The sequence below is a fragment of the Cricetulus griseus genome, chromosome 2 (assembly GCF_003668045.3).
Source record: "Cricetulus griseus strain 17A/GY chromosome 2, alternate assembly CriGri-PICRH-1.0, whole genome shotgun sequence".
In the NCBI taxonomy this organism is placed as follows: domain Eukaryota; kingdom Metazoa; phylum Chordata; class Mammalia; order Rodentia; family Cricetidae; genus Cricetulus; species Cricetulus griseus.
Genome location: NC_048595.1, coordinates 296,168,983 through 296,195,343, shown reverse-complemented (window position 1 = coordinate 296,195,343; position 26,361 = coordinate 296,168,983). Strand labels below are relative to the sequence as shown.

Sequence of the window (26,361 nt, the reverse complement as noted above, 5' to 3'; positions counted from 1 at the left end):
TGTGGTGTCTGACTACATAATCAGTCAGTATACAAACAATTCTATATATCCCATCTTGCTTTTGCCTGATTTTCAAATGACTTGGGGCTCATCAAAAGTAGAAAGTGTTCAAATACTTCTTGCTTCATTCATTACATACATTATCTAATCATTAGCAAATCCCCAATCAAGGGTGTTCTGATCACCATGTGAACATGAAGTTTTGATTTACAAATGCCAATGTTGCTTCTCTTTCTTCTTTTTCAATACATAGCCCAATTTCATCACTGGAATTTCAAATAAACTAAATCAGGGAGCATGCACTGTTCTCTTGGAAAAGGAGCTAGGCCTCATATGACAGAGCAGTCCAATTTCCTGACTCTCCTAGTGTGTACAAGTTTTAGGAAATGCTGAGGCTGTGTCCACTCCATGTCCCACCAGCACAACATCTCATGTAGGTCACCCTCTGAGATGAGATATATGTCACTCAAAACCAGTTAGTATTTAGGGCCACCTTTTAAAAATATGTTCTATGGAACCTCAAGACTGAAATATGTTCACAAAGCTATCTTTGAATAAAAGCAAATGAATAATTGCATTCTGAAACTCACCCAGATGTTTTGATGAATATGAGGAAAAATATTGGACAAGGTTTCTCTCTTTATAATGTTTCTCACCTCATAGTGAGCATAATCAGGTCTGTCTCATAGGTCATTAAATTCTTCACACACTTGGTGAATGCACATGCCAAACCCCAAATGCTCTCACATATACTCTATAATAAAATAAAGGAGGCTAATTTTAGGATGAAAAAATCCATGTACAAGGAGATGTTGCCATCTCCAACAAAATAGTTCTCTAATTCCTTAATGCATTTATTAAATTTAAAAATAACTGTTTAGTGTTGCTAATAGTTTAGTAGCAATGGCTGCCACTTTTATTTATTTATAGCTTGAAGTGTGAGTTGCTACCATTCCAGAACTCCATTGAAAATTATTTCTATTGGTAAATGAATTCAGCTTCTTAGAATGCATTTTGTAAATATTTTCCCCTGTGATCTATTGTAGGGACAGTAATGAAAGGTATTTTAGGTCTCTAAAATAACATGAAACAGATAAAATAAACAAACAGCTCAATTAACCTTTAGAAATTATAGTGCTGTCATATTTTTAACTTCTAATAGTTAGGGTAAAGGTATTTTTTTCTAGACTAACAATTTCATTAACAGAACAATTGTCTTACCATAAAAATAATTTAACTGCTTAAGTGAAATATTATAACATGAGAAATCTATGTAAATATGACCACTGCGTAAGTTCAAAGACTCAAAGATTGGCCTAATATGTCAACTTCATTGTTCCAGAAAAAGTATAAGTGGGACTTGGGGAGAGATGGCTGCATTCCTGAATCATCATTACCTTTGAAAAGTCATTAAGAAATTTTGCAGAGGTTTCTTCCTTGAGTGGACTGGCTAGGAAAAGCTGTGTTCTCAGACTGGAAGAACAGACAGAGCAGATGATTTGGTAGGAGGCTGGGTCCCTTGCTTGTGCATTCACATGTGCAATATAAAATACAAAGCTGCAAGCAACCATTTACTGGGCTATATACCACAGCTGATTTTCCCTCTTTGGAAAAGCTTTTTATCCCATTTCTTTTTTAAATTAATTTTTATTTAAATTGAAAAATCTTATTTTACATACCAATCTCAGTCCCAGATCCCTCCCATCCCCTCATTTCCCCCACCATTTCCCCATCCCACCCCCATCAACTCCTCAAGGAGGCCTTCCATGGGAGATCATCAAAGTCTGTCACAATCATTGGGGCAAGACTTAAGTTCTGCCCCATGCATCTAGGCTGAGAGAGAATTCCTCCATAGGGAATAGGCTCCAAAAGTTCATTCACGCACTAGGGATGAATATTGGTTCCATTGCTAGAGGCCCCATAGACTTCCCAAGCCCCCCAAATGACAATCACATTCAGGAGGCCTGGTTCAGTCCCATGCAGGTTCCTCATCTGTCAGACAGGGGTGGATAAGCTCCCACTTGCTCAGGTCAGCTATTTCTGTGGGTTTCCCCAGCATGGTTTCACCCCTTTTTTCATTACTCCTCCCTCTCTATAACTGGATTCCAGGAGTTCAACTCAGTTCTTAGCTGTTGGTCTCTGCTTCTGCTTCCATTAGCTACTCGATGAAGGCTCTATGATGGCATTTAAGGTAGTCGTCAATCTCATTATAGGGGAAGAGCATTTAAGGTAGCCTCTTCACTATTGCTTAAATTCTTAGTTGGATATTAGACATAGAACAAAGGATAACCAGCCTACCATCCACAACCCCAGAGAAACTTGACTCCATTTCTTATTCTTCATTGGAAATGCCTTTGGGATTATTAGAAGATTTCCCAAATTCCTAGGATGTCTTGTGCCAGAGACTGACTGCAGCAGACATCTCTTCCTCTTATTTCTGATCACTTGGTCAAATGTAGTTCTGCTACACTCAGTACATAAACTGCAAACATATTCCAGATGGTGAGAGTAGACTGAAGAAATTTGCACTTCACAGGGGCCTGTGCAATTTATAGGTCTCAGTATTTCCTATCAGTTCCATCAAATTCCAAGAGTTCCTTTTCTAATAGTGGGTGCGATGGGGAAATAGTGGTGGAAATGGGAGGAATGGAGGGAGCAGGACCTGGGATTGGCATGTAAAGTGACTGGATTTATGTTGAGATCTTTTATACATTTGGACTTAGGTGACAGTTTATGCTGGAGAGGATGTGGAGAAAGGGGAACACTCCTCCAATGCTCATGGGAATGCCAACTCATACAGCCATTTGGAAATCAGTATGGTGAATCCTCAGCAAAATGAGAATCAGTCTACCCCAAGATCCAGCAATTCCACTCTTAGGCATAAACCTAAAAGAAGCACATTCATACAATAAGGACATTTGTTCAACCATGTTCATAGCAGCATTATTTGTAATAGCCAGAATCTGGAAGCAACCTAGATGTCCCTCAACTGAAGAATGGATAGAGAAAATGTGGTGAATTTACACAATGGAGTACTACTCAGTGGGAAAAAAAGATAGAATCTTGAAATTCGTAGGCAAATCGATGGAACTAGGAGAAACCATCCTGAGCAAGGTAACCCAGTCACAAAAGGCAAACATTGTATGCACTCACTCATACATGGATTTTAGACATAGAGCAAAGATTACCAGCCTACAATCCACACCACCAGAGAAGCTAGGAAACAAGGAGGACTCTAAGAGGACATACGTGGTCCCCCGGAGAAGGGGAAATGGTCAAGATCTCCTGAGTAAATTGGGAGCATGGGGGAGGGGAGAGGGAGCTAGAAGAATAAGAAGGGAAGAAGAGGAGAGGTGAGGAGAACATGAGGGAGCAGGAAGGTTGAGTTGAGGGAAGAATAGAGAAGAGCAAGATAAAAAAGATACCATAATAGAGGGAGCCATTATAGGTTTAAAGAGAAATCAGGCACTAGGGAAATGTCCAGAGATCTACAAGGATGACACCAACTAACAATCTAAGCAACAGAGGAGAGGTTACCTTAAATGCCTTCCCCTGATAATGAGATTGATGACTAACTTATATGCCATCCTATAGCCTTCATCCAGCAGCTGATGGAAGTAGAAGCAGACACCCACAGCTAAACACTGAACTGAACTGAATCCAGTTGCAGAGAAGGAGGAGTGATGAGCAAAGTGGTCAAAACCAGACTGGTGAAACCCACAGAAACAAGACCTGAGCAAGGGGGAGCTGTTGGTCCCCAGACTGTTAGCTGAGAAACCAGCATGGGACTGATCCAGATCCCATGAACATGGGTGTCAGTGAGGAGGCCACAGAAGTCTATGGGACCTCTTGTAGTAGATCAGTACTTATCCTTAGCCCAGGAATGGACTTTGGGAGCCCACATAGAGGGATATTCCCTGAGCCTAGACACACGGGATAGGCCTAGGCCCTATCCCAAAGGATATGACAGACTCGCAAGACCCCCTATGAAGGCCTCACCCTCCCTGGATGGCAGAAAGGGTATGGAATAGGTAGGGTGTTAGTGGAGGGAAGGGAAGGAAGGGAAGGAGAGGGAACTAAAAGAGAGAGAGAGAGAGAGAGAGAGAGAGAGAGAGAGAGAGAGATACTAGAGAAATCTTTCAACCTTCACTATCTGAGTTACAGTAAGAAAATGTAGCTCTCACCACACACCAAATCTGTTGAAACCAACATCTTCTACACACAAAAATGTAAGATAATAAGCCATTGAGTTTATAATCTTTTGTTATAGCAGCCCAGATGTCCCAATTCAGACTAAAGTACAAAACAAACATCTGTAATCCATATTGATACACAAATTATTAAATAAAATAATAAATACAGAAGGGAAAATATCCTAAATACAAAAATGCCACTTAGTTTAATAGCTGTTTTTTCTTTAATGAGGTGAGCTTGGTTTTCTAGTCAAGTGGTCTACACCCAAAGAATATTAGAAGAGCAACTTTACAGTGAGAAACTTGACATGCACTACAGACAGTAAGGGTAACTTTATACCTGGTGGCTTACATTCTGTCCTTGACATGACACAGTACAAATGATTCTTCACTTCTGAGATAGTCCTCAAAACTCTATACCCAAAGACCAGACAAACACTAAGCAAACCCAAATTAAAACACCTGGCTTGTTTTTCTCAATATATTCAGGTTGATCAAGACCAAGGTAAATCTGAGAAACTGTTAAACATAATTGCCTTTTAAGACATGTGTAATACATGTAAAGCAGTGTCTGCAATGGGATCTTAAAATGGGAAAAGGATATTAGGGAAAGGAGAAACCTAACTCTAATTAGAACTTAGTTAATGATAGAATACCAGTGTTGGTTCATTAGTTTTGACAAATTCATCATAGTAATGCATAGAGTTAATAATGGAAGAACTGCAAGGTGTAGTCATGCATGCCTGAAATCCCTGCACTAAGCATAATCAGTTAAATCAGAATTTAACTGATTATGCTTAGAAGCCAGGTACCAGAGAATCTGAGATGGAGGTCGGTCTGGAAACTATGATGAAACCAAAGTAAAATAAACTAAAAGAAAATTAAGTAGTGATAGAAGTCGTAGACAATGCATTTAAAAACCCTCTGCATAGGTGTTATGACTTTTCTGTACATCTTTAACTATTTTAAAAATATCTTTGAAAAAAGAACTAAGAATTAACTTGTGCACCAATATATACTTAAAGAGGAGAGCTAAAAACTTCCCAGTAAATATGAATTGCCCTTTGCTGGAGGCAGTCATAACTAGGCAATGGCATAGTAGGTGAAGCATAGGAAGTAGGAGATCCACACAGCTGTGTTCAGATTCCAGCGTGTATCATTGAGCTTGTCAGTTACCTGATCACTTTGTTCCTCAGTTCCTGTACCTGTCACCTGTGGCAATACAACTAAGCAGCTGCTTCTCAGGGTCTTTCTGAAGGCTGAGTGAGGTAACGTATATTAGCATTCATTGTCTTGTATATAGTTGAATGATACATCCTAGCTGCATTTATTAAGTTGTGCTACTATATATTGAATTACTAAAAACTGCTTTGGTCTTCTGAACAGAGTAAAGTATTTTTAACTGGTCATAAGCAACCTCCTGCACAATGAATAGATGCTCTAGACCTGTTTACATTCTCCAGACCAGAAGATGGGCCACATAGGCTGAGCAATATAGCTTTTCCACATAGGAAAGCTCTGGCCTAGACCACACTCCTTATGAAGCTAACAGCCAGAATTTAACTGATTATGCTTATCCCCAAGAAAGGTGGTATTTTAATTTCCTGAGAAAATACAAATTCAATTCAGAAAAGGGTTTAGTTGGTATCAGTGCTAATAAAATGATTATTTGAAATAACTCTGGCATTTGTTATGCAACAAAGCAAATGAATATGGGATGATGTGTGCTAAGTAATGATAGCATCCAACACAAATCCCTGTCATCTTCCTATCTAGAGACTAGTTAGACGTTCATTATGGTCCCTCATTCCTGAAGGCAACACAGGAGACTGAGTCATGCTGTATGACTTTAACAATGGTGTAGGGTTATGGTTTTCAGCTATGGTTGCTGTCCTATGGCTTCCATTCTTTTCTCACTCTGTAAACATCCTTTATCTTGGATTAATTTCTTATACAAAAATTTCAATTCTTTCCATAGCAAACAGCTATCTTCCAATACTTAAGAAACTTAGATGAATTTCGTAATGTGTTGGTTTTGTCTAGAGTTTCCTAGGAGAAAGTGATGCACAGGAATCCCCTCATTATAGTTGGACTTTCTTGTTGGGACACTAGCTCCCACATAATGAAACAGAAACTTATTAATTATGAAAGTTTGGCCTTTAGCTTAGGCTTGTTCCCAACTAGCTGTAATAACTTAAATTAACCTGATTGTGTCAGTCTACATTCTGCCATGTGATTTTTAACTCTTCTTCATTCTATATGTCTTACTCTCTCTATGTCTCTCTGGTTTCTCTTGTGTGCCTAGATTCATCCCCCTCTGAGCTCCTCTCTCTGCACAGACATCCTGCCTATTCTCTCCTGGTTGTCTATTGGCCATTCATTTCTTTATTAAACAAATCAAAAGGTGCCCTGCCAAAGACACATCTTCATAGTGTGCAAAAGATTATCCCACAAAAACTCATAGAAAAAAATTGTGTGACAGAAATTAAATTAATACTGTCATCTTTTCTAATATCTATATCAAGCCTACTTCCTCCTACTAAAAGCAAGACATGTTGGGGCTGGAGAGATGACTCATCAGTTAAAAGCACCTGCTACCTTGCAGAGGACCTGGATTCAATTCTCAGCACCTATACAGTGGCTCACAACCATCCATGACTCTAGTTTCAAGGCATCTAATGCCTTCTTTTGTCCTCCTCAGGTACCAGGTATGTGTTTGCTGCACAGATGTAGATAGTGGTAAAGCATTCATATACATAAAATAAATAAATACATCTAAAAATATTTATCTGAATTTTCTCTAGGCAATAGAGATATCCCTTACCTAGCCCGCATTTCCTCTTTCAAGACTTCTTCTCCTTGTCTCCATTCCTCTTCCCTTTCCTCCCTTTTCGACCTCCTCCCTTTCCCCTCATGCATCCCAGACTGGACTCAAACTCTTCATCTTACTCAGGTTCATAGGTGCTGGAATTACAGACATGCACCAACACAAGACTGCTTGCAGAATAGCTAGAAGGCATTCAGAGTAGACGGTGTGGTGAACAACCCACATTCCTTCATTATAAAGAAAAGAAAAACCCTCCCACTATTTGTCATCAGTGTGACTCACCCCTGACTTCCACCACCACACCCAAACCACACAATGTTGCAGAAGATCGGGTTAGCTCTAACCTAGAAAATAAAATCATCACGGGGAAATTGTGTTTCATTGTCTGTCAAATGGCACTTCTCTCCAGTGTTTATAGGAGTCTTGACTCCTCTTGCAAATCACTTTGCATTACACATACAGTTTTTAGTTTTATTTCATTTTAAAAAGTTTAAAGTTATTTTTGTTTGTGGTACTGGGCTAGAAGCCCTTTTACATGCTAGGTAAGTGTGCTATCACTGACTTTTATCCTCAGTCCTTAGGATTGCTACTGTTTTCTTCTTGCCCTTTCTGGGTCAGGTTCAGGTTACCACATGAGGGCAGTATACTGAAGAGGCTTTTTAATGGCCTAAATGTCCATTAAAAGAACCATACATAATTCTTTTTATTGAGAAAATGTCTGTTTAGAGAAAGACAATTTAGGCATAGAAATGATATTGATTTCTTAATCCAATTTAATACTAATGGGAAATGTATTTTGTAAATGTGTAAATATAAAAGTAAACAAATCCAAAACAATAGATCATATCCATTAATTTCTAGAGAGGATTAGAATGAGCCTGCACAGAGACCATTTGGAATTTCAACTCCACCTCCCTTAGATCCTCTTTGGAGTGGCCAGTGTTCCACCATTCTATTTTTTCCTGAGTGCACATTTGACCAAAGCAGACTTGCTTTGAACTCACCAAGACAGGTTTGCTTTCTCTAGTGGGAGGTGAAAACTAGATTAAGAAAAATATCTTCAGGTGGCAGGAACTGGGGCAGGAAGTCAGACTTGGCCTGTATTATGGGAACTAAGGACCAGAAACCCAGCCTCTGCAAAAAGAATAATCATGCCTCTGAGGAGAGGGACGGGAGTGTAGACTTGCAGCATTGTCACAGCCCTCAGCTTTTTAACTGCTGCTTTTGGGTAGGGGAAAAGGCATTGTCACTTGGCTATGGGCCCCTATTCAAACCTACTTCTTACTGATCTTCAGAGACGGTAAAGAACAGGTCCTATAAGGTTTCCTTTTGTCTGGGTCTCTCAGCTCTCCCCACCTTGTCCACAGGCAGCCAAATCAATTGTCCTGCCTAATCATAATGCTTTCCCCAACTGGGCCACACATGGCCCGTGTTCCTTACCCCATCTTCCATTGCTGTTCTTGCTGGTGAGGGTCTTTCTCTATAATTCAAATTCTGCATATTCTACATGACCAAGCACAGGCTTAGCCACCATGAGGCCTCAGCATCATTCTGCCCCACAGTTCTCTTTTCTTTTTATGATCTCTTAAGGGCCTTTAAGCATTTCTATTTCTTACTCAGTAACATAGAGAAATCTTCAGGAACCAATCGCATGTATTACACAGCCACATAGAAAAAAAATACATGCCATGCCATAGCATTTGGAGTAAACCATCTTGGTTTCTTTTCTCAATCACTTCTACAGCAAACACAAAGTATAATAAAAATAGTACAAAAAATATCTAGATTTCTGGATGTTGTAAGCACTTTCAAAATTTGAACCTTTCCATAATTTAATACCAAGTTTTATGATCATTAATTGTTCTCTGTTAGTTAATTCAGCCTAACTTACACTTTCAAAAAGTACTGCAATATTCTTAAAGTTCTGCACCCTGCTTTTCTTTTTCTTACTACTCAGTTTTCCGTTCCCATTTTTTATGCTAATTACTAGCTGATTAACTTATCTTTGACAACATCTGAGTACAGTCAAATGACAGCTTATACTATACATGTCTACATGTTTATGAAATACCTTACTTTCCTCAAACAATTGAAAGTTCTGGATAGCAGACAAAATACTGTTTCTTAGATTAAAATACAACTTTAAGAAAATACAATGAAGTGTTCTCTGCAATCTTTTGATTAATTTTAGTTTGGAGTAAATTTTATTAGATATTAAGATAGCTACATCAGCTTGCTTTTTAGATCCAACCCTTTACTCTGAGGTAATGTCTATCTTTGGTGTTGATGTGTATTTCTTGTATGTAGCAGAAGGATGGATTATATTTTTGCATCCTTTCTGTTAGCCTGTGTCTTTTTATTGAGGAATTGAGTCATTGATGTTAAGAGGTATTAATGACCAATGATTATTAATTCCTATTGCTTTATTATTGTTGTTGGTGGTGGTAGTGTGTATGTGTGTGTGTGTGTGTGTGTGTGTGTGTGTGTGTGTGTGTGTGTGTTTCCCTTTTTTGGGGTTTTGCTGGTGTGAGGATATTATGGCCTGTGTTTTTGTGGGTGTAATTAACCTCTTTGGGTTGGAGTTAACTTTCAGTAGGGCTGGATTTGAGGATAGATATTGCTTAAATTTGACTTTTCATGTGATAACTTGCTTTCTCCAGCTAAATTGAAAATTTTGCTGGGAATAGTAGTCTGCATTGGCATCTGTGGTTTCTTAGAGTCTGCAAGACATCTGTCCAGACCCTTCTGGATTTTGGAGTCTTCACTGAGAAGTCAGGTAAAACAACCTAGATGACCATCGACTGAAGAATAGATAAAGAAAATTTGCATAATGGAGTATTACTCATGTGTTAAAAACAATGATATGAAACTTGCTGGCAGATGCATGCAACTAGAAAAGATCATACTGAGTGAGGTAACCCATATCCATAAAGTCAAACATGGTATGTCCTCATGTATAAGTGGCTGTTAATTGTAAAGGATAAATGTGCTACAATCCACAGATCCAAGAAGTTAAGTAACAAGGAAGGCTCAAGTTAGGGGGTGGGGAATGACACATGAATCTCACTGCAAAGGGGAAATAGACTAGACATCACAGGTTCATGAGGGGAAAGAGGTCTGGATGGGAGAGGTTGGGCATGGGAACAGGAGCGATCAAGTGAGGGGATGACAGAGGGAGAGAGTACTGGGAAACTCTAATCAGGGCCATCTCTGGAATGAGCTAGAAATCCAGTACAATGGAAACTCTCAGAAATCTATGAGAGTGATCTTAACTAAGACCCCTAGGAGTAGGAGATAAATAAGGAGTCTGAACTGGCCATCTTTGTAACCAGGAAAGACTACCATTGAAAGGATTGGGACCCCAACACAGCCGCATAACCTCTGCCTTATAATTTGGCATGCCTATAAAATATGCTGTGACAAAGGTGGTGCAGAAATTATGGGAGTGGCCAACCAGTGACTGGTTCAATTTGAGACTCATACTGTGAGAGAGAGCCCACTGTGACATTTCCTGGAGGGCCAGGACCCAGAGGCTGGACAGCCTAGGGACCTAGCATAGAACAAACATGACAGACAAAACAGAAAAAAAGTCAGTTAAATGATTCCTAATGATATTCTTCTATACTCATAGATCATTGGCTAGCCTGATCTGATCGTCATCAGAGAGGCTTTGCCCTGCAATTTATGGAAACAAATGTAGAGACCCACAGCCAAATATTAGATGGACCTTGGGAAATCCTGTGGAAGATGTGTAGGAAGGATTACAGGAGCCAAAAGGACCAAGGACACCATGGAAAACCATGCAGAGTCAAGTGGGCTCATAGGGGCTCACAGAGACTGAACAGCCAACCAGAGAACTTGCATGGGACTGATCTGAGCCTTCTGAACGTGTTACAGTTATGTGACTTGCTCTTCATATGGTACTCCTGGTAGAGGGAGCAGGGGTTGTCTCTGATTCTGTTGCCTGCTCTTGGGACCCTTTCCTTCTGCTGGGTTGCCTTACCTAGCCTTAATAGGAAAGAAGATGCCTAGTCTTAACAACTTAATATTCTATGTATGGCTGATATACATGGAAGTCTCGTACTTTCTGAAGGGAAGGGAGAGGTAGTGGATGGGGAGGATTTGGGGGAAGAGATGGGAGGAGAAGGGGAGGGGTAAGAAACTCAATTGGTCTTGGAAAATTAATTAATTGATTAATTAATAAAAACTAAAAAGGAATGATTTGATAGTGAAGCTGGTAATCTTTAAACCACATGAATTCCTTTGTCTACATCACATTCTCTACAATTCAGGTTCATAAAGGGAAGTCATACTTAAAGGAAAATGTGGAAAGTAGAGAAAGTAAAGGGAAGTTGTTTTTTTTTAAAAAAAAAGAGAGAGAGAGAGAAAGAGAATCTCAACAAGAAAGCAACAAAGAAACAGGGGAGACCCAAGAGAAAAGAAGAGGGCAGGAATGAAATGGAACATGAGAGGAAAGATAAAGGGGAAACTGAGGTGGGAGTTTTAAAGGAAAATAAATATTAGACCAAAGGGGCCACTAGGGAAGGGTTGAGATACTCAGGGATGAGGGCTTGCTTGTTATACATGCTTCTGCTTCTTTGAATATTTGAAGAAAGCTGTTGTAGTGCCTGAATGTTTTTGTTTGTTTGCTTGCTTGTTTTTTTTTTTTTGCCTAATGCAGGCAAAATAAAATATTCCTTGGTTTTCCAAATATGGAGTCAAAGCAAAAATAAAGATGAGAGGAAATTCAGGGGGAAGAAAATAATTTCTTTTAATTATTTGTGCTTGATCTAAAGCTTCTATCATTTTGTGTGTTTTATGAAAACTTGCAGCAATGTTCCAAGATTTTCCTGGTATCCTCAGGTCACAGAGAAGATGGCTGTTTCAGAAGAGAAGTGGTCATCCCATAGCTGCAGATGGCAAGCCAAGCTGCAGGACAAGCCACAAATTCCTGACCTCCAAGTGCTGCCCTTTTTCTAAAAGCAATACCTTCATTATTCCCTTTGAACTGCCTCTCTTTCGCAACCCCTCCCCCACATACACACTGAATGAGATGTCATTAAGGAGCCTATTTTTCATTTACAATCCATACCTATAGCCAGTACTATAAAGAAGTAATTGGCTTTGGAGAAGAACGCCGTGATGATGAACACCTTATCTTCAATTACAGGTTTGGCCTGGCTCGCTGCAAGGTAGAAGATCTAGACTGCTTGGCCTAAAGTCTATCCACACTCCCAGGTCTTATCAAACCTGGATATACAAGATAAACTGAAGTACAGAGTAGTATCTACCTGGAGCCTGGGAGACTATAGCCCAGGCATTAGCTCTTTGATCTGGGGAATAATGACTGAGGGATGGACAGTGCTGAGTCTTCTGAGAGATGCTCCTTTAGCACTTGGCTGGATTAGGCCAGCTCCTTGTGTGATCTTGGGTCTTGTCTAGTCACCTTTCCTAAACCTGTACTGCTACAGGGAAGAATTACATAAGAGTGGTCCTTCACAAATGGGCAATAGTCAGCTCTTGGAACACTTATGGCCACTGTATCTGTCACCACTTTTTCTTGTTTTAGGATCCTTCACTCACTGTCTTGTATTTTGCATTGCATCATTTTTAAAATCAACAAGGAGACCACACATCCAAAGAGTGCTTGTCAAGTGGCAGTATTACACAAAGGGGCATGTCTCATTCCTTATGTGGGTTTGGCTGAAAGCTGGGTATCAGGACTCTTCATGAACATTTAAGGAGGCTTCAAAGAGGAGTCACATAACCATGGGGTTCCTTTTTGTGGCTGATTATATCAGAAGTCAAATTTATAATTAGGTACTATAGGTTATTCAGGTCTGCTTTATGTCTCTCCTCCAGAGTTTTAATTGTGCACTATTTAGTGCTTAGGATAAAATAAAATTATATCAATTACCTTTACTTAAAGATAGCCCCTATGACCCATTCATTGTATAATCTCCCCTAAAGTTTGTTATTCTTACACCAAGAATATTCTAATTATAGACTGCAGGTTGGAAATCATTTGTAATTATCAAATAAAAAAAAGTCAAACATTGTACCCAGTGTTGGGAAAGATTTAGCATTGGTCAACCTTGCACAACCTGAACATTGTCTTCCTAAAATCTTAAGACAGCAGTTGCCTGCCTTCTGCTCTAGGTGGCTATGGAAAATAGAATTCTATATGGAAAAAAAGATGTAGACTTTAGAGTCTGGTAAAAATAGGTTTGAGTCACAGCTCTGGAATTTCGAGGTACTAGGCTACTCAGTAGGCCTCTCTGAGTCAATATATTTTTCTATAAATTGAGTCTGTTAATCAGAGCTGTTGTTCTACATCACAGGAAAATTCTATTCATTGGATAGATTGATTATGTCTTTCTATCCCTTTTCTCTAGTGGAATACCAATAGAAATTGGGGAAATGGATTTAAATAAAAAGGAAAGGTATAAATTACATAGATAAAGGGACTAAGATAAGGGACAACTGCAGACATATCTTACAAATGAAAAGTAGAAGCAGAGTAATAGAAGCTGACCTGTTACAGAGCAGAGAAAGCTACAACTTGAGAGCCTGAGAGTAGACTCTGACAGTGCAATGCCAGTCTGAGGACCTAGGATGTAAAGAGATGTCACAGTTGACATCTCCGGCCTTCATTTCACACAGAAAGTCAATACACCATCTCGACCTTTAAAAGAAGGCTAGGAGGTTCAAAACAAAGTAGAGAATGCAGGGAGCTTAAAATATTAGAGAATACACTCGGAACATACAGTTTTTGCCTAGTAGGAGTTCTAAAAAGAGATGGCAACACACACACATACACACACACACACACACACACACACACACACACACACACACACACACACCGGGGCACATCACTGCCATTTTATCCCAAATGGAAACATTCTAGAGATACAAGGAATACCCCCTTCAGTGCTGTGGAACATTGTGAGCCTCATGTCACCACAAGTCTGTGGCATCTTCCTCAGAAAACCCTGCATTGCTGTTGAGTAATCTAGGTCACAACAGCTATTTGTTTAATTCATATAAATGACATGAGGAGAACAAAGTCAACAGTAGCTTCTCTCCAAAGTCATATTTATCTGATTTTAATTTCTTCATTCACAAATTGTTTTCACTATATTCTTAGAGATTATCTACACATATTGTCATCCATGTTCAATTTTGTGAGAAAAGAATACATCAACATATTAATCAACAAATTCTTAAATTTCAAAATCTGAAAATAAAATTTCAAATTTTAAGAACAGCTCTAATTATCTGAGTTGCTCTATTCCCTTGAGAAAAAAAATTCTTTCATAATTCTCTCTATGTCAATCCTTAAAGTATAGTGTAAATTTGGAAGACAATAAATACTGTTTGGAATGGTATCTTTCCATTTTTATTTGCCTCCATCTATCCTCTGCAGCAAGCATTCATGTACATGTACACACACACACACACACACACACACACACACACACACACACACACACACACACCAATCACCTGGGCATATCACTGGCACTCTGTCCATATATATGTAAATGCAACACACCCAAGATTATTTAAGAGATAGACTATATGCACTAGGACTATTCTAGTGTACAGGTAAAGAATAGGAAGTTATGGTGACATAATGCCAGGTATGGGATACCAACTTATGAACTACTGCTCAGAGAGTATTATGGGGTACCCAAAACAACACAGACTATTATCATATCTCACGTAGCCACAATAACTGGATGGTAAGACCCTATTGCTAAAGGCATCACATACTTTAGATGCAGGACACAAAGAAATTAAGCAAGGACGGATTTAAAAGTCTTCCTGTCTATTGTGTAGCTTTAATAGTGCCAGAAGATGCTAGGTAGGATACTGGGGCTGGGAGAAGTTATCAATGGTACTATCCAGCAATGGTCCCTGCATGCTACAATATTGATCTGCAAGGCAAGATGTGCCCACTGGTAAAATATTGACAAGATTGTTGGATATAACCAACCACTTCTTGATTTGGTTTGATTCCTGATTAGATTTTAGTCTTGCTGCTCAGAAGGGAATCTGTGCCTATTATTGCAAACCTGACTTTGGAGATGGTCATAGTTAAGGTTGCTAGTGTGTCATAAAAAATATGACTAAAAGCAACTTGAGGAGTAATGGGTTTATTTCACATTGTAACTTATTAGTCCACCACAGGGAGAAGCCAGGGAAGGAACTTAAAGGCAAGAACTGAGGCAGAGGCTATAGAGGGATGCTGATTACTGGCTTGTCCTTCTTGTCTTGTTCAGCCTGCTATCTATAGCACCTAGAACTGCCAGCTTAAGAGTGGCACCTCCCACAGTGATCTGGGACCTCTTACATCAATCACTAATTAAGAAAATGCATGACAGGTGTGCCCATTGGCCAATCTGGTGGAAATCTTTTCTCAATTCAGGTCCACTGTTCCCTAATGGATCTAGTTTGTGGCAAGTTGACATAAAACTAGCCAGCATAGGAGATCACAGGCCCTAGAAGTAATTTACTGCCATTCTTCTGATAAAAGGCCACGGCATCAAACTTCTAGACATTTATGGTTAAATTCATAGATTAGTGCTGTTCTTAGCCTTAATTACAGAAACTACAGAAATCATACTGGTCAAAATAGAAAGAATAAGGGACCTTTGAGTGCTCAGCCCTAAATGGGCAATCTATATCAATCTCTGACCTTACCCCAAGACTCAGGGTATATCTTAGAATAAGGGACAGAAAGAATGTAAGAGGTGGAGAATGAGAAGAAGAGCTGTGAAATGGTGTCTTCTGGACATGGCTGTTCTCTTTCACTGTAGTTCTGGTTGCCTGCACAAGACCAAGCCAGGAAGCTCAGTCAGTTTTCAAGAAGATAGCATTAATAGGACTCTGGATTAGAGAGAGGAGGGATATAAAGAGGATAGGGGGAGTTGAGGTGGATATGATCTTGATATGTTGATGCATGTGTAAAATTGTCAACAAGTAAAAGAAAAGTAGAAAGAAGAATCATGCTAATTGCAAAAATTACTCCTTCATAGAAGATTATGATGACATATTGGAGGAAAATTATCTGGCTATAAACTCTGTACTGAGTTTCAAATTCCAGCCACAAATTAAAATTTGTAGATACAAGTAAAATATGCATATATTCCTTTCAGTAGTTTAAGGCAGACTACAGAACAATAAGCAGCCTCCCTGAGACCTCAATGGCCAATTATATAAAAGTCCTTCTTTGTCTTGTCTGTTGCAATCCCATGGCTCTTCAAGGCAGCTAGTTTTCACTGAACCACGCCATTTTCATCTTTAACATACCATTTTAACTTGAGGCTTACAGCAGAAGACCGAGAAAATGTGGGGGAATTCATTTTGCTCTTTTATTCTTCACCTTGGAGTTAACTACAATACTTCCTCTTTTAATTCAATCCAAAGGCTCCAATTTAGTTCCAAATGAATCTGGGGTAAAATAGAGCACATGGACATTTGGTGAGCATGAAGGGTTTCTTCCAAAGGTTAAGGCACTTCTTCAAAGCCTGGCTCTGGAACTTACTGTTTTAGCTGATTTACTCTATGACTAAGTTTTGACAACTCTAATGGGAAATGGAAATAAAGTGTAATATATGATTGCTATAGTCATCATAAAAGAATGGTCTAGAATTCCCTGCCTCAGCACATCACAGATAAAATTCTCATCCACAAAATGTTTATCTATCTCCATTACTATCATCATATTTGCTATGTCCACTAGGGTTTGGCTAAATGCTGGTACTATTGGGACTTGAAGTTCAGATGCATGGTGAGAAGGACCACATTACATCAAACAATTCTTTGTAGTTGAGTATCCACAATATGTAGGTGATACATGCAGGATGAATATAATATTCATTCTATTATTTAGCAAACAATTCAGAAAATGTTCATTTCAGTCATAACACATTGCTATATCCAGGCATAAAACTTGAATCCACTTCTGAAATCTGGACAGATTACCCACTGCCTCCTGAGCACCAGAGGTAGAAACCAAGGTGGCAAAATCAATGAATTGGAAACAGTTAGAAATCAAGTGCCTTTGACTTCATATATTTAAGAAAAATTATGAATAGTAGATCATGGGAGAAGTCTCATTTTCACTACCAAGTAGCCATGGCCTTTGAACATGTCTGTTAGTATAAAACATCTACAATGTCAATGTCAGAAGGAAACACTCATTCATGTTGAGAGGCAAACTGGGGCATACTAGTGCACTGCCCCTGTCAAATACCAAAAGCCATGGGAAATTCTGAAGTTTGACGATATGAGGAGAAAAAAGAATCATAATCTTTAAAAAAAACAATTTTAAGCAGCAGAAGACTAAACTTTCTATCAACATTAAAAGCTTTTGACAACTTTATAACATTAAGCTGTATGAAACTGACATCTCTATAGATCACACATGATGAAAACAGTCCATTTTTAATGTTTGAATATAGTGTGGAATAGGAAGATTCTTCTCCTGCTACTAACACAGCCACACACACCAGGTTCTGCACACTGTTCACACAATAAAATTGATTGTGTGTTTATTGTGTGCCAGATTATTCCAGGCCTCTGGGGTAGAGTAATAAATAAAATAGATGTCAGGTACAGACTGTGGACTATGAATCTCAGATCCAGGGCTTTAGGGTCAATCTAACTTGTGGTTATTTCCAGGATCCACCATTTCCTTTTGATCATGAATAACACACATATACACAAGTTACATGCCATATATTGTTTATTTTATATACATACTATATACATGTTGCATGTATGCTTATAAACCACATATTTCTGCACATGTATATATTTTAATTATGTATAAAGAATGTCATATAAATGTATATATGTATAAATTATGAAATATATAGATGTGTGCATAATATGTTTGTATACACACAAAAAGAGCAAATATTCTGAAATGTTTCAGACAAGATGTGTTTAAGATTCTGGAATATTTTCATACACATTACAACATTGTGGAGACAGGATTCTAGTCTAAACATGAAATTCATTTATTACCTGTAGGTAATTTTACAAATAATTTGACATGTCTATGATTTAATAGTTCCTAATCACATAAGGTAAGGTGAGTATTTTCTACTTGAAATATGATATTAGCACTTGAAACAAAATTTCATGTTTTGTTTTTTCAGATTAGGAATGCTAAACCTGCATATATAAATGACTTCGAAGTTTGTTCATATAGCAAAGGTACAAAGTAAACACTCTTTTAAATTGCTTTTGTTAATTCCTACCTTCTGAAATAATGTTCTTATCAAATTTTTATCATTTAAAGTCAGACACTAAGCAGACTGGCAGAAGTAAAAGGATCATGTAAAGTTGGAGACCAGCTTTGTCACTTAGTAAGTTCCAGGCCAGCCAGGATGCTCAGTGATAACCTATCCACAAACAAAAAAATCTAATGATCCTATACATATGAACACATATAAGTAAAAATAGAAGTTCAGATAGTGAAATTTAAACATGCATGGAGATAGCTGCAAACTGGATGCCTTGAAGCATTCATGGATGGTTTGGAGTCACACTTCCTGATGTTCCATCTCAAAGCCCAATGAGAATGTAGCTCCAGACAAGTTCAGAGAATGAACTTTGAAGAGAGGTGAGGCACACAGTTCAGAGAAAGAGGAGGGAAGGCCACTAAGCAGAAGAAACAGTTTGAAGAAGAGGGCTGTAAGTCTAGTGGAACTGTCACCAAAGGGCTAGCCTGCCCACAGAGGTAAGTGACACACATAACTTAAGAGTATGAGGAAACAAATCCTACTTTAAAAAACTTATTTCTCTTTCTAGACTAAATGCCAAAATTCAAAATTCAGAATTCAAATTTACAAGAAAGCTTCCCAAGTAAGGAAAAAACAAAGCCAAGAGAAAGCTGAATGCATTTTGAACTGAATCCTTTTATAATTTGCTAGCTACCCAGTAGTTCGTAAGCTGATGGAATAAAAACCATAAACTTAAAACAGAAGTGTGTTCTGTCACAGTCCTGGAGGCTTTCAACCAAACATCCAAGATGGAAAATGTCACTGGAAAAGAATCACTGCCAATGCCTCTCCCAACAGCCTGGCTGGTGCTAAAGAGATCAAGGCAGGAAGCAGCATTTGTCTTGTGTGTGTCTGTGACCCAAGCTCTTGTATTTTATGAGGATATCTGCCATATTGGATCTGGATCCCCACTAGTCACTTCATCTTCTCCTGATTATCTCTGTCAAAAGTCCTTCAATTTGTCAGGTTTGGGTCTCAGTTCACTGGGTACTCTGTTCAGACTCCAACATACCTATTTTGGATACAGGTATAGATTCATACCTATAAACTTCAAAGGAAAAACTGAGCTAATCTGAGTAACTGGTATTGGCTAGAACAACAAGAAGAGACAGAACCCAAAGTTCACTTAAGTAAAAGATCCTGGCAAAACAAAGAAATGTCTTTGCAATACTATGTTTCTTTTCATGGAACTCTGCTATATCAGTTTAGTGTGTGATCTTGCACAGCAAATGCCATTGGAGTCTGCATTGGAACTAGTGAACAAATGCAATGTACTCAACTCCCTAGAGTGTTGTTGACAGCATGGATGCTTTGGTTTTCTTTAGAGTTAGAGGAATATGAAGCCACAATTAGGAGAGAATATCCCAGGTGAACCTGGTTGCTTCCAGTACCTGGCAGCACCAGTTTTCCCCCTGCAATTCTTGGAGGCCATAGTGAAGGTTCCCAACTTGTCTCTATTGACACCTAGTGAACATCAGGACTACAAAGACTGGGATGGGATGATTCACACAGACCTCGACAGATGATAGCACAGTAAAGATACTGACTTTTAAGAGTGGAGCTCTTTCCACAGCTTCATACCTTAGGGATGCAAAGTTGCAAGCCTCAGAAAACCTATCAAAGAAAACAAACCCATAGACAGAAGGCTCATGTAGCCTTCCTTATTAGGAAGCTTCCTAATAAGCAGAAAGTACCTGATTCCTCTACCTGCTGCCAGTTTTGTAAGTATTTGTAACTTTTTGTTGTTGTTGTTGTTATCATCACTGGACAAACCTAGAAGCGGAAGTTGTATTTATTCTTTATGTACAACCATTTTTAGAAATCCCTAGATGGTAATATTAACAGCATGGCTGTTCCATGAATCAAATTATTTTTCAGTGACCCTTTTTGAATACAAACACCATTGCAGAAAGTGGAGAAAGGTAATTAGCTGAGCAATATTTTCAGTCCCAATGCTTCATGATGGAACAGTCTGACAACATGCTTCTGCAATGTGTACTCCATCCTCAATTTTTTTATGTGATTATAGGTATTTTTTTCTATTGTTATTATTATTATTATTATTATTATTATTATTATTATTATTATTAATTCAAGTTAGGGAACAGGCTTGTATCACATGTAATTCCCCTCTCCCTCTCCCTCCCCTCACCCCCATTCCTTCTCCCCCACCTCCAACCTACCCCCCACCCCATCCACCCACCACTCCCCAGGCAGGGTAGGGCCCCCAACCGGGGCTCCACCAAGTCCACCAAATCTTCCTGTGCTGGGCCTAGGTCCCTCCCCATGTGTTCAGAGACAGAGTGCATCCCTTCAAGTGGGATGGGCTCTCGAAGTCCCACACACACACCAGGGCAAAACGCCAGTCCACCTCTGGAGGCTCCCAGGAGTGCAGGGGCCTCCCCATTGGCATCCATGATCAGGGGGCTGGATTAGTCCCATACTGGCCTCCCAAAGAGCGTCTGGGGTCGATATGCTTTCCCTTTTTCAGGCCAACTGTTTCTGTGGGTTTCTCCAACCTGGTACAGACCCCTTCGTTCTTCATTCCTCCCTCTCTTCAACTAGGTTCCAGATTTCAGCTCAGTGTATTTCTGTGGATGTCTGTCTCTGCTTCCATCAGCCACTGGATGAGGACTCTAGGATAGCATAGAGAGTAGTCATCAATCTCATTCTAGGGGAAGGGCTTCTAGGCCATCCTCTCCTCCACTGCCCGGACTGTCAGATCGTGTCATCCTTGTAGGTCTCTGGAGATCTTCCTAGTTCCAGATCTCTTCTCGGACCTATAGTGGCTCCCTCTGATATGGTATCTCTCATCCTGCTCTCTCTCCTCTATTCTTCCCCCAACTCAATATATCTGCTCCTCCATTTCTTCTCCTCTACTCTTCTTCTTGTGCTCTTATTGTGGCAGCACCCACTCCCCTACCCTCATGCTCTCAATTAGCTCTGGAGTTCATGCCACTTCCCATTCCTGGCATCCATTTATCCCTTAGAGTCATTCATGATTTCTAGTTTCTTTGGGGAAGAGGATTATAGGCTGGTAAATCTTTGCTCTATGTCTAAAAATCATATAAGTGAGTACTTACCATGTTTGTCTTTTTGTGATTGGGTTACCTCACTCAGGATGTTTTCTTCTAGTTCCATCCATTTGCCTTCTAATTTCAAGATTCCATTGCATTTTTCTGCAGAGTAGTACTCCATTGTATAAATGTACCACATTTTCTCTTTCCATTCTTCAGTTGAGGGGCATCTAGGTTGCTTCCAGGTTCTGGCTATTACAAACAATGCTGCTATGAACATGGTTGAACATATGTCCTTGTTGTATGGACATGCAGTATTTGGGTATATACCCAAGAGAGGAATGGCTGGATCTTGAGGTAGATTGATTCCCATTTTTCTGAGCAACCGCCATACTGATTTCCAAAGTGGTCTTACAAGTTCACACTCCCACCAGCAATGGAGGAGTGTTCCTTCTTCTCCGCAACCTCTCCAGCATAGGTTGTCATTGGTATTTTTGATTTTAGCCATTCTGACAGGTGTGAGGTGGTATCTCAGAGTTGTTTTGAGTTGCATTTCTCTGATGGCCAAGGATTTTGAGCACTTTCTTAAGTGTCTTTCAGCCATTTCAGATTCCTCTGTTGAAAAATCTCTGTTTAGTTCTGCACCCCACTTTTTAATTTCATTGTATGGTGTTTTGGTGGCTAGCTTCTTGAGCTCCTTGTATATTTTGGAAATCAGTCCTCTGTCAGATGTGGGGCTGGTAGAGATCTTTTCCCATTCTGTGGGTGGTCGTTTTTTCTTATTGACTGTGTCCTTTGCCTTACAGAAGCTTCTCAGTTTCACGAGGTCCCATTTATTGATTGCAGACCTCAGTGTCTGTGCTTCTGGAGTGATGTTCAGGAATCGTTCTCCTGTGCCAATTTGTTCAAGGGTTATTCCCACTTTCTCTTCTAGAAGATTCAGTGTGGCTGGATTTATGGAGAGATCTTTGATCCATTTGCACTTAAGTTTCGTGCATGGTGACAGGTATGGATCAATCTGCAATTTTCTGCATGTCCGAATCCAATTGTGCCAGCACCATTTGTTGAAGATGCTATCTTTTTTCCATTGTATGGATTTAGCACCTTTGTCAAAAATAAGGTGTTTGTAGGTGCGTGGGTTAATATCTGGGTCTTCAATTCGATTCCATTGGTCTATCTGTCTATTCTTGTGCCAATACCAAGCTGTTTTCAGAACTATGGCTCTATAGTAGAGCTTGAAGTCAGGGATGGTGATGCCTCCAGAAGATCTTTTATTGTAAAGAGTTGTTTTGGCTATCCTGGGTTTTTTATTTTTCCATATAAAGTTGAGTATTGTTCTTTCAATCCATCCTCAATTTTGCTTGCTAAGTTTTATGGTGTTGTGTAGCACTGAACAGTGTAGTAGATGTGGCAAGCCAATTCTGATATCCTCCAGCAGTAACAGAGACCTTGCCCTAGCTTCCAGGAATGCTTCCAGGAGACAGACCTTATCTGTTAACCTAATTTGAGAGTTGCTATCTCCTTGTCTATAATAATAGCTAGTAGCTGGTTATTCCAGGTGTATTCAAGGGTCAGTTCCTGTTCTCCAGACTTACTCCCAGACAGCTCTAAATGGTCATCCCATGATAACATCCTGCAGTGTTACCTGAGACATCTATTGAACCTGTCTCACAGCTCAACCTCTCCCTTTACCTCTCCATCAACTGTCCCTTCTAAGAGTACACCTGGGAAGATTCATGCTGTCATTTTTGGTCCACAGAAATAACAAAAGACCCTGCAAAGGTTGTTTGTGGGCATTTTTGTTTTGCTTTTAATCTGGAGGAAAGCAGTGCAGAACTCATGAGTAATAAACTCTTAAGGGCTCAGCTGTAGGTATGATATGACTCAAGCTCTTGCTTGGCAGCATTGCCAATCAAAAAGTGCTGTTTGCCATTATTCTTTCTGTCATATTTCTTTGCTCTTCCATATCAATTCCTTTCCCTCTACTCATTTCAACTGTGTCATGTGCACACTTTAAAAGGGTGGTGACCAGAGAAGTACCCCAAAGCTCTCATGGGCACCCATAAATCTCCTAAGAAGGCACGCTTTCCTCAAAGTATGCATAGATTTTTTTTTTAACCAATGAAACCATGCTTTGGGGGAATTTAACTATCAAAAGCATGAAGCTCCACCCAGACACATGGGGTAGAGAAGGAGAAACTGTTAGAGATGTACCCATTTGCTAATCAGTCTACCTATTCGTGAAGACTCTTTTTTATTTTTTTTTCCTTTCAGGAAACAATAACTATAGAGCAAAGAAACTTGGCTAAAAAGAAATGAAAAAAATGATCAGGGAAACTGGAGGACATTGCAAATCATCCAGAAGACCCAGATTTTGTGGTGGTGTTTCTTTTCCAGGGATGGGAAATGGTGTAGAAAAACAAACAAACAAACAAACAAACAAAAAAAAAAAACTACCTGAAGTGGAAAGGGACTTTCAGTATGGATACCTCAAAATTCTGTAGAACTCCCAATTTTACCTACAGTCATAGATAACAAGAACATTTCAGATTCCATAACACTGTTCCTTCCTCGTCTGATTTAACCTTCGGGCTATATCTTTTATGTTTATATAGCCCGTATTGTGGGGCAACGTAATGCTTGAGAATTCCCCCTTGCCTTGGCCCCTGGAGTCTAATGGTCAACCAGTTTCCTTCTGCCTCTGAAGTTCCCTCTCAGCTCTAACATTCATTTTTTTTTATTTTCTCTTTTTAGGTTTTTTCCCAGTGAAAAATAGTTAAGTTCTGAACCAGAGTAGAAGCAGAGGGGATGTAAAATAAAAGACCACCCCCACTCACTGGGATCAAACATGTTTCAACAGGACTGCTCAAAGCAGTCTTTCTCTATGGTTGACCTCTTCCATTAAAGCAAGAAGTCCCTTCTCAGGATCCTACAGGAGTCCCTCCCTGACCCCCATCAACTCACACACCTGTGCCTGCCTCTGGCCCTGTCCTGTGGGCAGGGGAAAGTGACCATATGCTTTCTTTTGTGTTTCTCTTGTGGTACTATAAAATCCCTTAGCATAGGTCTCTGACATCTTTTTGTAGCAGGAAACTGATCCTGGATTTTTCTTTTTTTAAAGGATAGTTACAATGTGAATAGGCATTGTTGTAGGGAATTCTCTTTCTGTCTAAACAGAGGGTCTCTAAGATTCACACTTGCGCATACCTTCTTTTCATGGTCTCAGTAACTCTTAAACTACAAAATGAAGTACTTCAACTTCTTTGAGATTGGTGTTTATTCATGGCCATAATGTGTTGGGTGGCAAGGTTAGACTAATGTGAATTCTGAGTCAAGCAAAGCCCGAGAAATAACATTATTTTCCTTAATGTATTTTATTCTATCAAGCTCCTTATAGCATGCCTTATCTGGCTTTTCTCTCCCCAACTGTTTAAAGCACACCACTCCAGCATGTTGACTCAAGACCGGAAAGGACAATGCTATTGTGGTGGCACAGGCTTTTCTGTGGCCAGTGTCAGCCAACAGCGGTTGCACGCTGGGCTGGCAGATTCTTTGGAGGAGCAGTCAAAGGGATTGTTAAATTTCATGCCCAGCCCCAAACCAGGAAGTGCTGCCTAAAATGAGCCCAAGACAAAAGCAATCCAACCTCAAAAACAAAACCCACAGTATCCAGAAAAGGATGTAAGAGCTTAAAATCTGTGCTTATCTGTCTTCTGGTTTGGATCACAGCAGGCAGGCTCCTGCTTATAACTGCTTATAAAACATTAGCAAACTTCCAGGAGAGAGAGAGAGAGAGAGAGAGAGAGAGAGAGAGAGAGAGAGAGAGAGAGAGAGAGAGAGAGAGAGAGAGAGAGAGAGAGAGAGAGAGAGAGAGAGAGAGAGAGAGAGAGAGCATCCAAGTGCATGCTCACACTCTCCGGTTGCACAATCGCTAGATTGGCCTGGACAAGTCGACCGACCAGGGAACTGCAACCTCAAGCTCCCCCTGTTTTTGTTGCACCGAGAGCCCTGCAGTTCTGGGACAGCTCTGGGAGGGTCTCTGGGTATGAACCCGGAGTGGAGGGTCTAAAGTTGCTGCTCTGGGCCACTGAAAAGTTCTGCCAGCTGCTCTGAGTTGCGGGCAGGCAGGAAGGGGAGGGCTCGTCAGGGAAGGGGGAGCCAGGCGCGGGCTCAGGGTTGGGTCGGAAAAGCTGCCTCACTGCGCTGTTCTGCTCCTCCGGCTCCAAGCTCTGGCCTGGGCCTCCAGTACAGTTTCCGAGCCTACCCCGAGGCTGAGCCCGCAGCGGCTTCGCCAAAATGTCCCAGTCCGGCCCGAAGTCCGCCGCTTCGCCCAGGTCCCGGCATGTCGCCGCAGCCAGCCACACCCAGGAGGTGAGTAGTAGCTCTCCTGTCTGAGCCTCGGGGCAAGAGACAGGGGCGCCTGGCTCCAGCAGTGGCCAGCCACAGTTTTGGGGCGTTGCCCAACCTGTCCGGGTTTGGCATATTCCAGGGTCCCGGAAGGGATCAGGCCTCAGAGTCGCGGGAAATCAGGTGTCCCGGAGCTCTCCAAATTGGGTAGTGACATTAGTGGGGTGGAGGGGATTGTGGAGCAAAGTGGGCTAGAGAGACAGAGGCGGTACGCAAGGGCGTGGAGGGGGAGTAAAGTTTACTCGGGACCTCCAGAGTGAGTGGACTCGAGTCACTGGCCAGAGGAGGCCTGTCCTCTGTGTGAAGTCGCCCCCATCCTCATGTAGGGAGTGGCAGCCTGAAGAACCAACACCTCTTCCCTAACTAGCCTCGGGCCAAATAGGATGGGGCGGGGCCGCGTTGGTGGTGGGCGGGCCCTAGCGCCTCCCCCCCCCCCCCCGCCACTTGTGTCCTCCCACCTGGCAGCTGTAAGGCGCCCAGGCCAGGTCCCAGCCAGAGAGAGTCAGCCTGGGGCCACCAGCACCTTACTCTGAGTCCTCGACGGATCCCCAGCAGCGCGGCTCGGAGCAAGTCAGTGGGTTGTCGCCATGGCATTCGCAAGCTGGTGGTACAAGACG

General features: G+C 40.6%; 1 protein-coding gene and 1 long non-coding RNA gene across 8 annotated transcripts in view; one reads left to right on the top strand and one right to left on the bottom strand.

Moving 5' to 3' along the window:
* Positions 1–596: 596 nt before the first annotated feature.
* LOC118238381 lies at positions 597–26,336 on the bottom strand. 2 transcript variants are annotated; one of them, XR_004768497.1, is made up of 3 exons: positions 26,203–26,336; positions 16,339–16,479; positions 597–754 (listed from the first exon to the last, which is right to left on the bottom strand). It is a non-coding gene; the product is annotated as an uncharacterized LOC118238381 (long non-coding RNA). The 2 variants fall into 2 exon arrangements; XR_004768496.1 differs by lacking the exon at positions 597–754 and having other exon boundaries at positions 15,167–16,479.
* Cast (calpastatin) overlaps positions 25,254–26,361 on the top strand; it is a 97,588-nt gene continuing 96,480 nt past the window's right edge. For 4 of the 6 annotated variants that reach the window (XM_027401859.2, XM_035440460.1, XM_027401860.2 and 1 more), the window contains exon 1: positions 25,254–25,708. In XM_027401859.2, the coding sequence (XP_027257660.1) occupies positions 25,634–25,708 (75 nt within the window). In that variant the 5' untranslated portion in view covers positions 25,254–25,633. Of the gene's footprint in view, positions 25,709–26,221 lie in introns of those variants that run through there. The other 2 variants (XM_027401863.2, XM_027401861.2) reach the window with 2 other exon arrangements.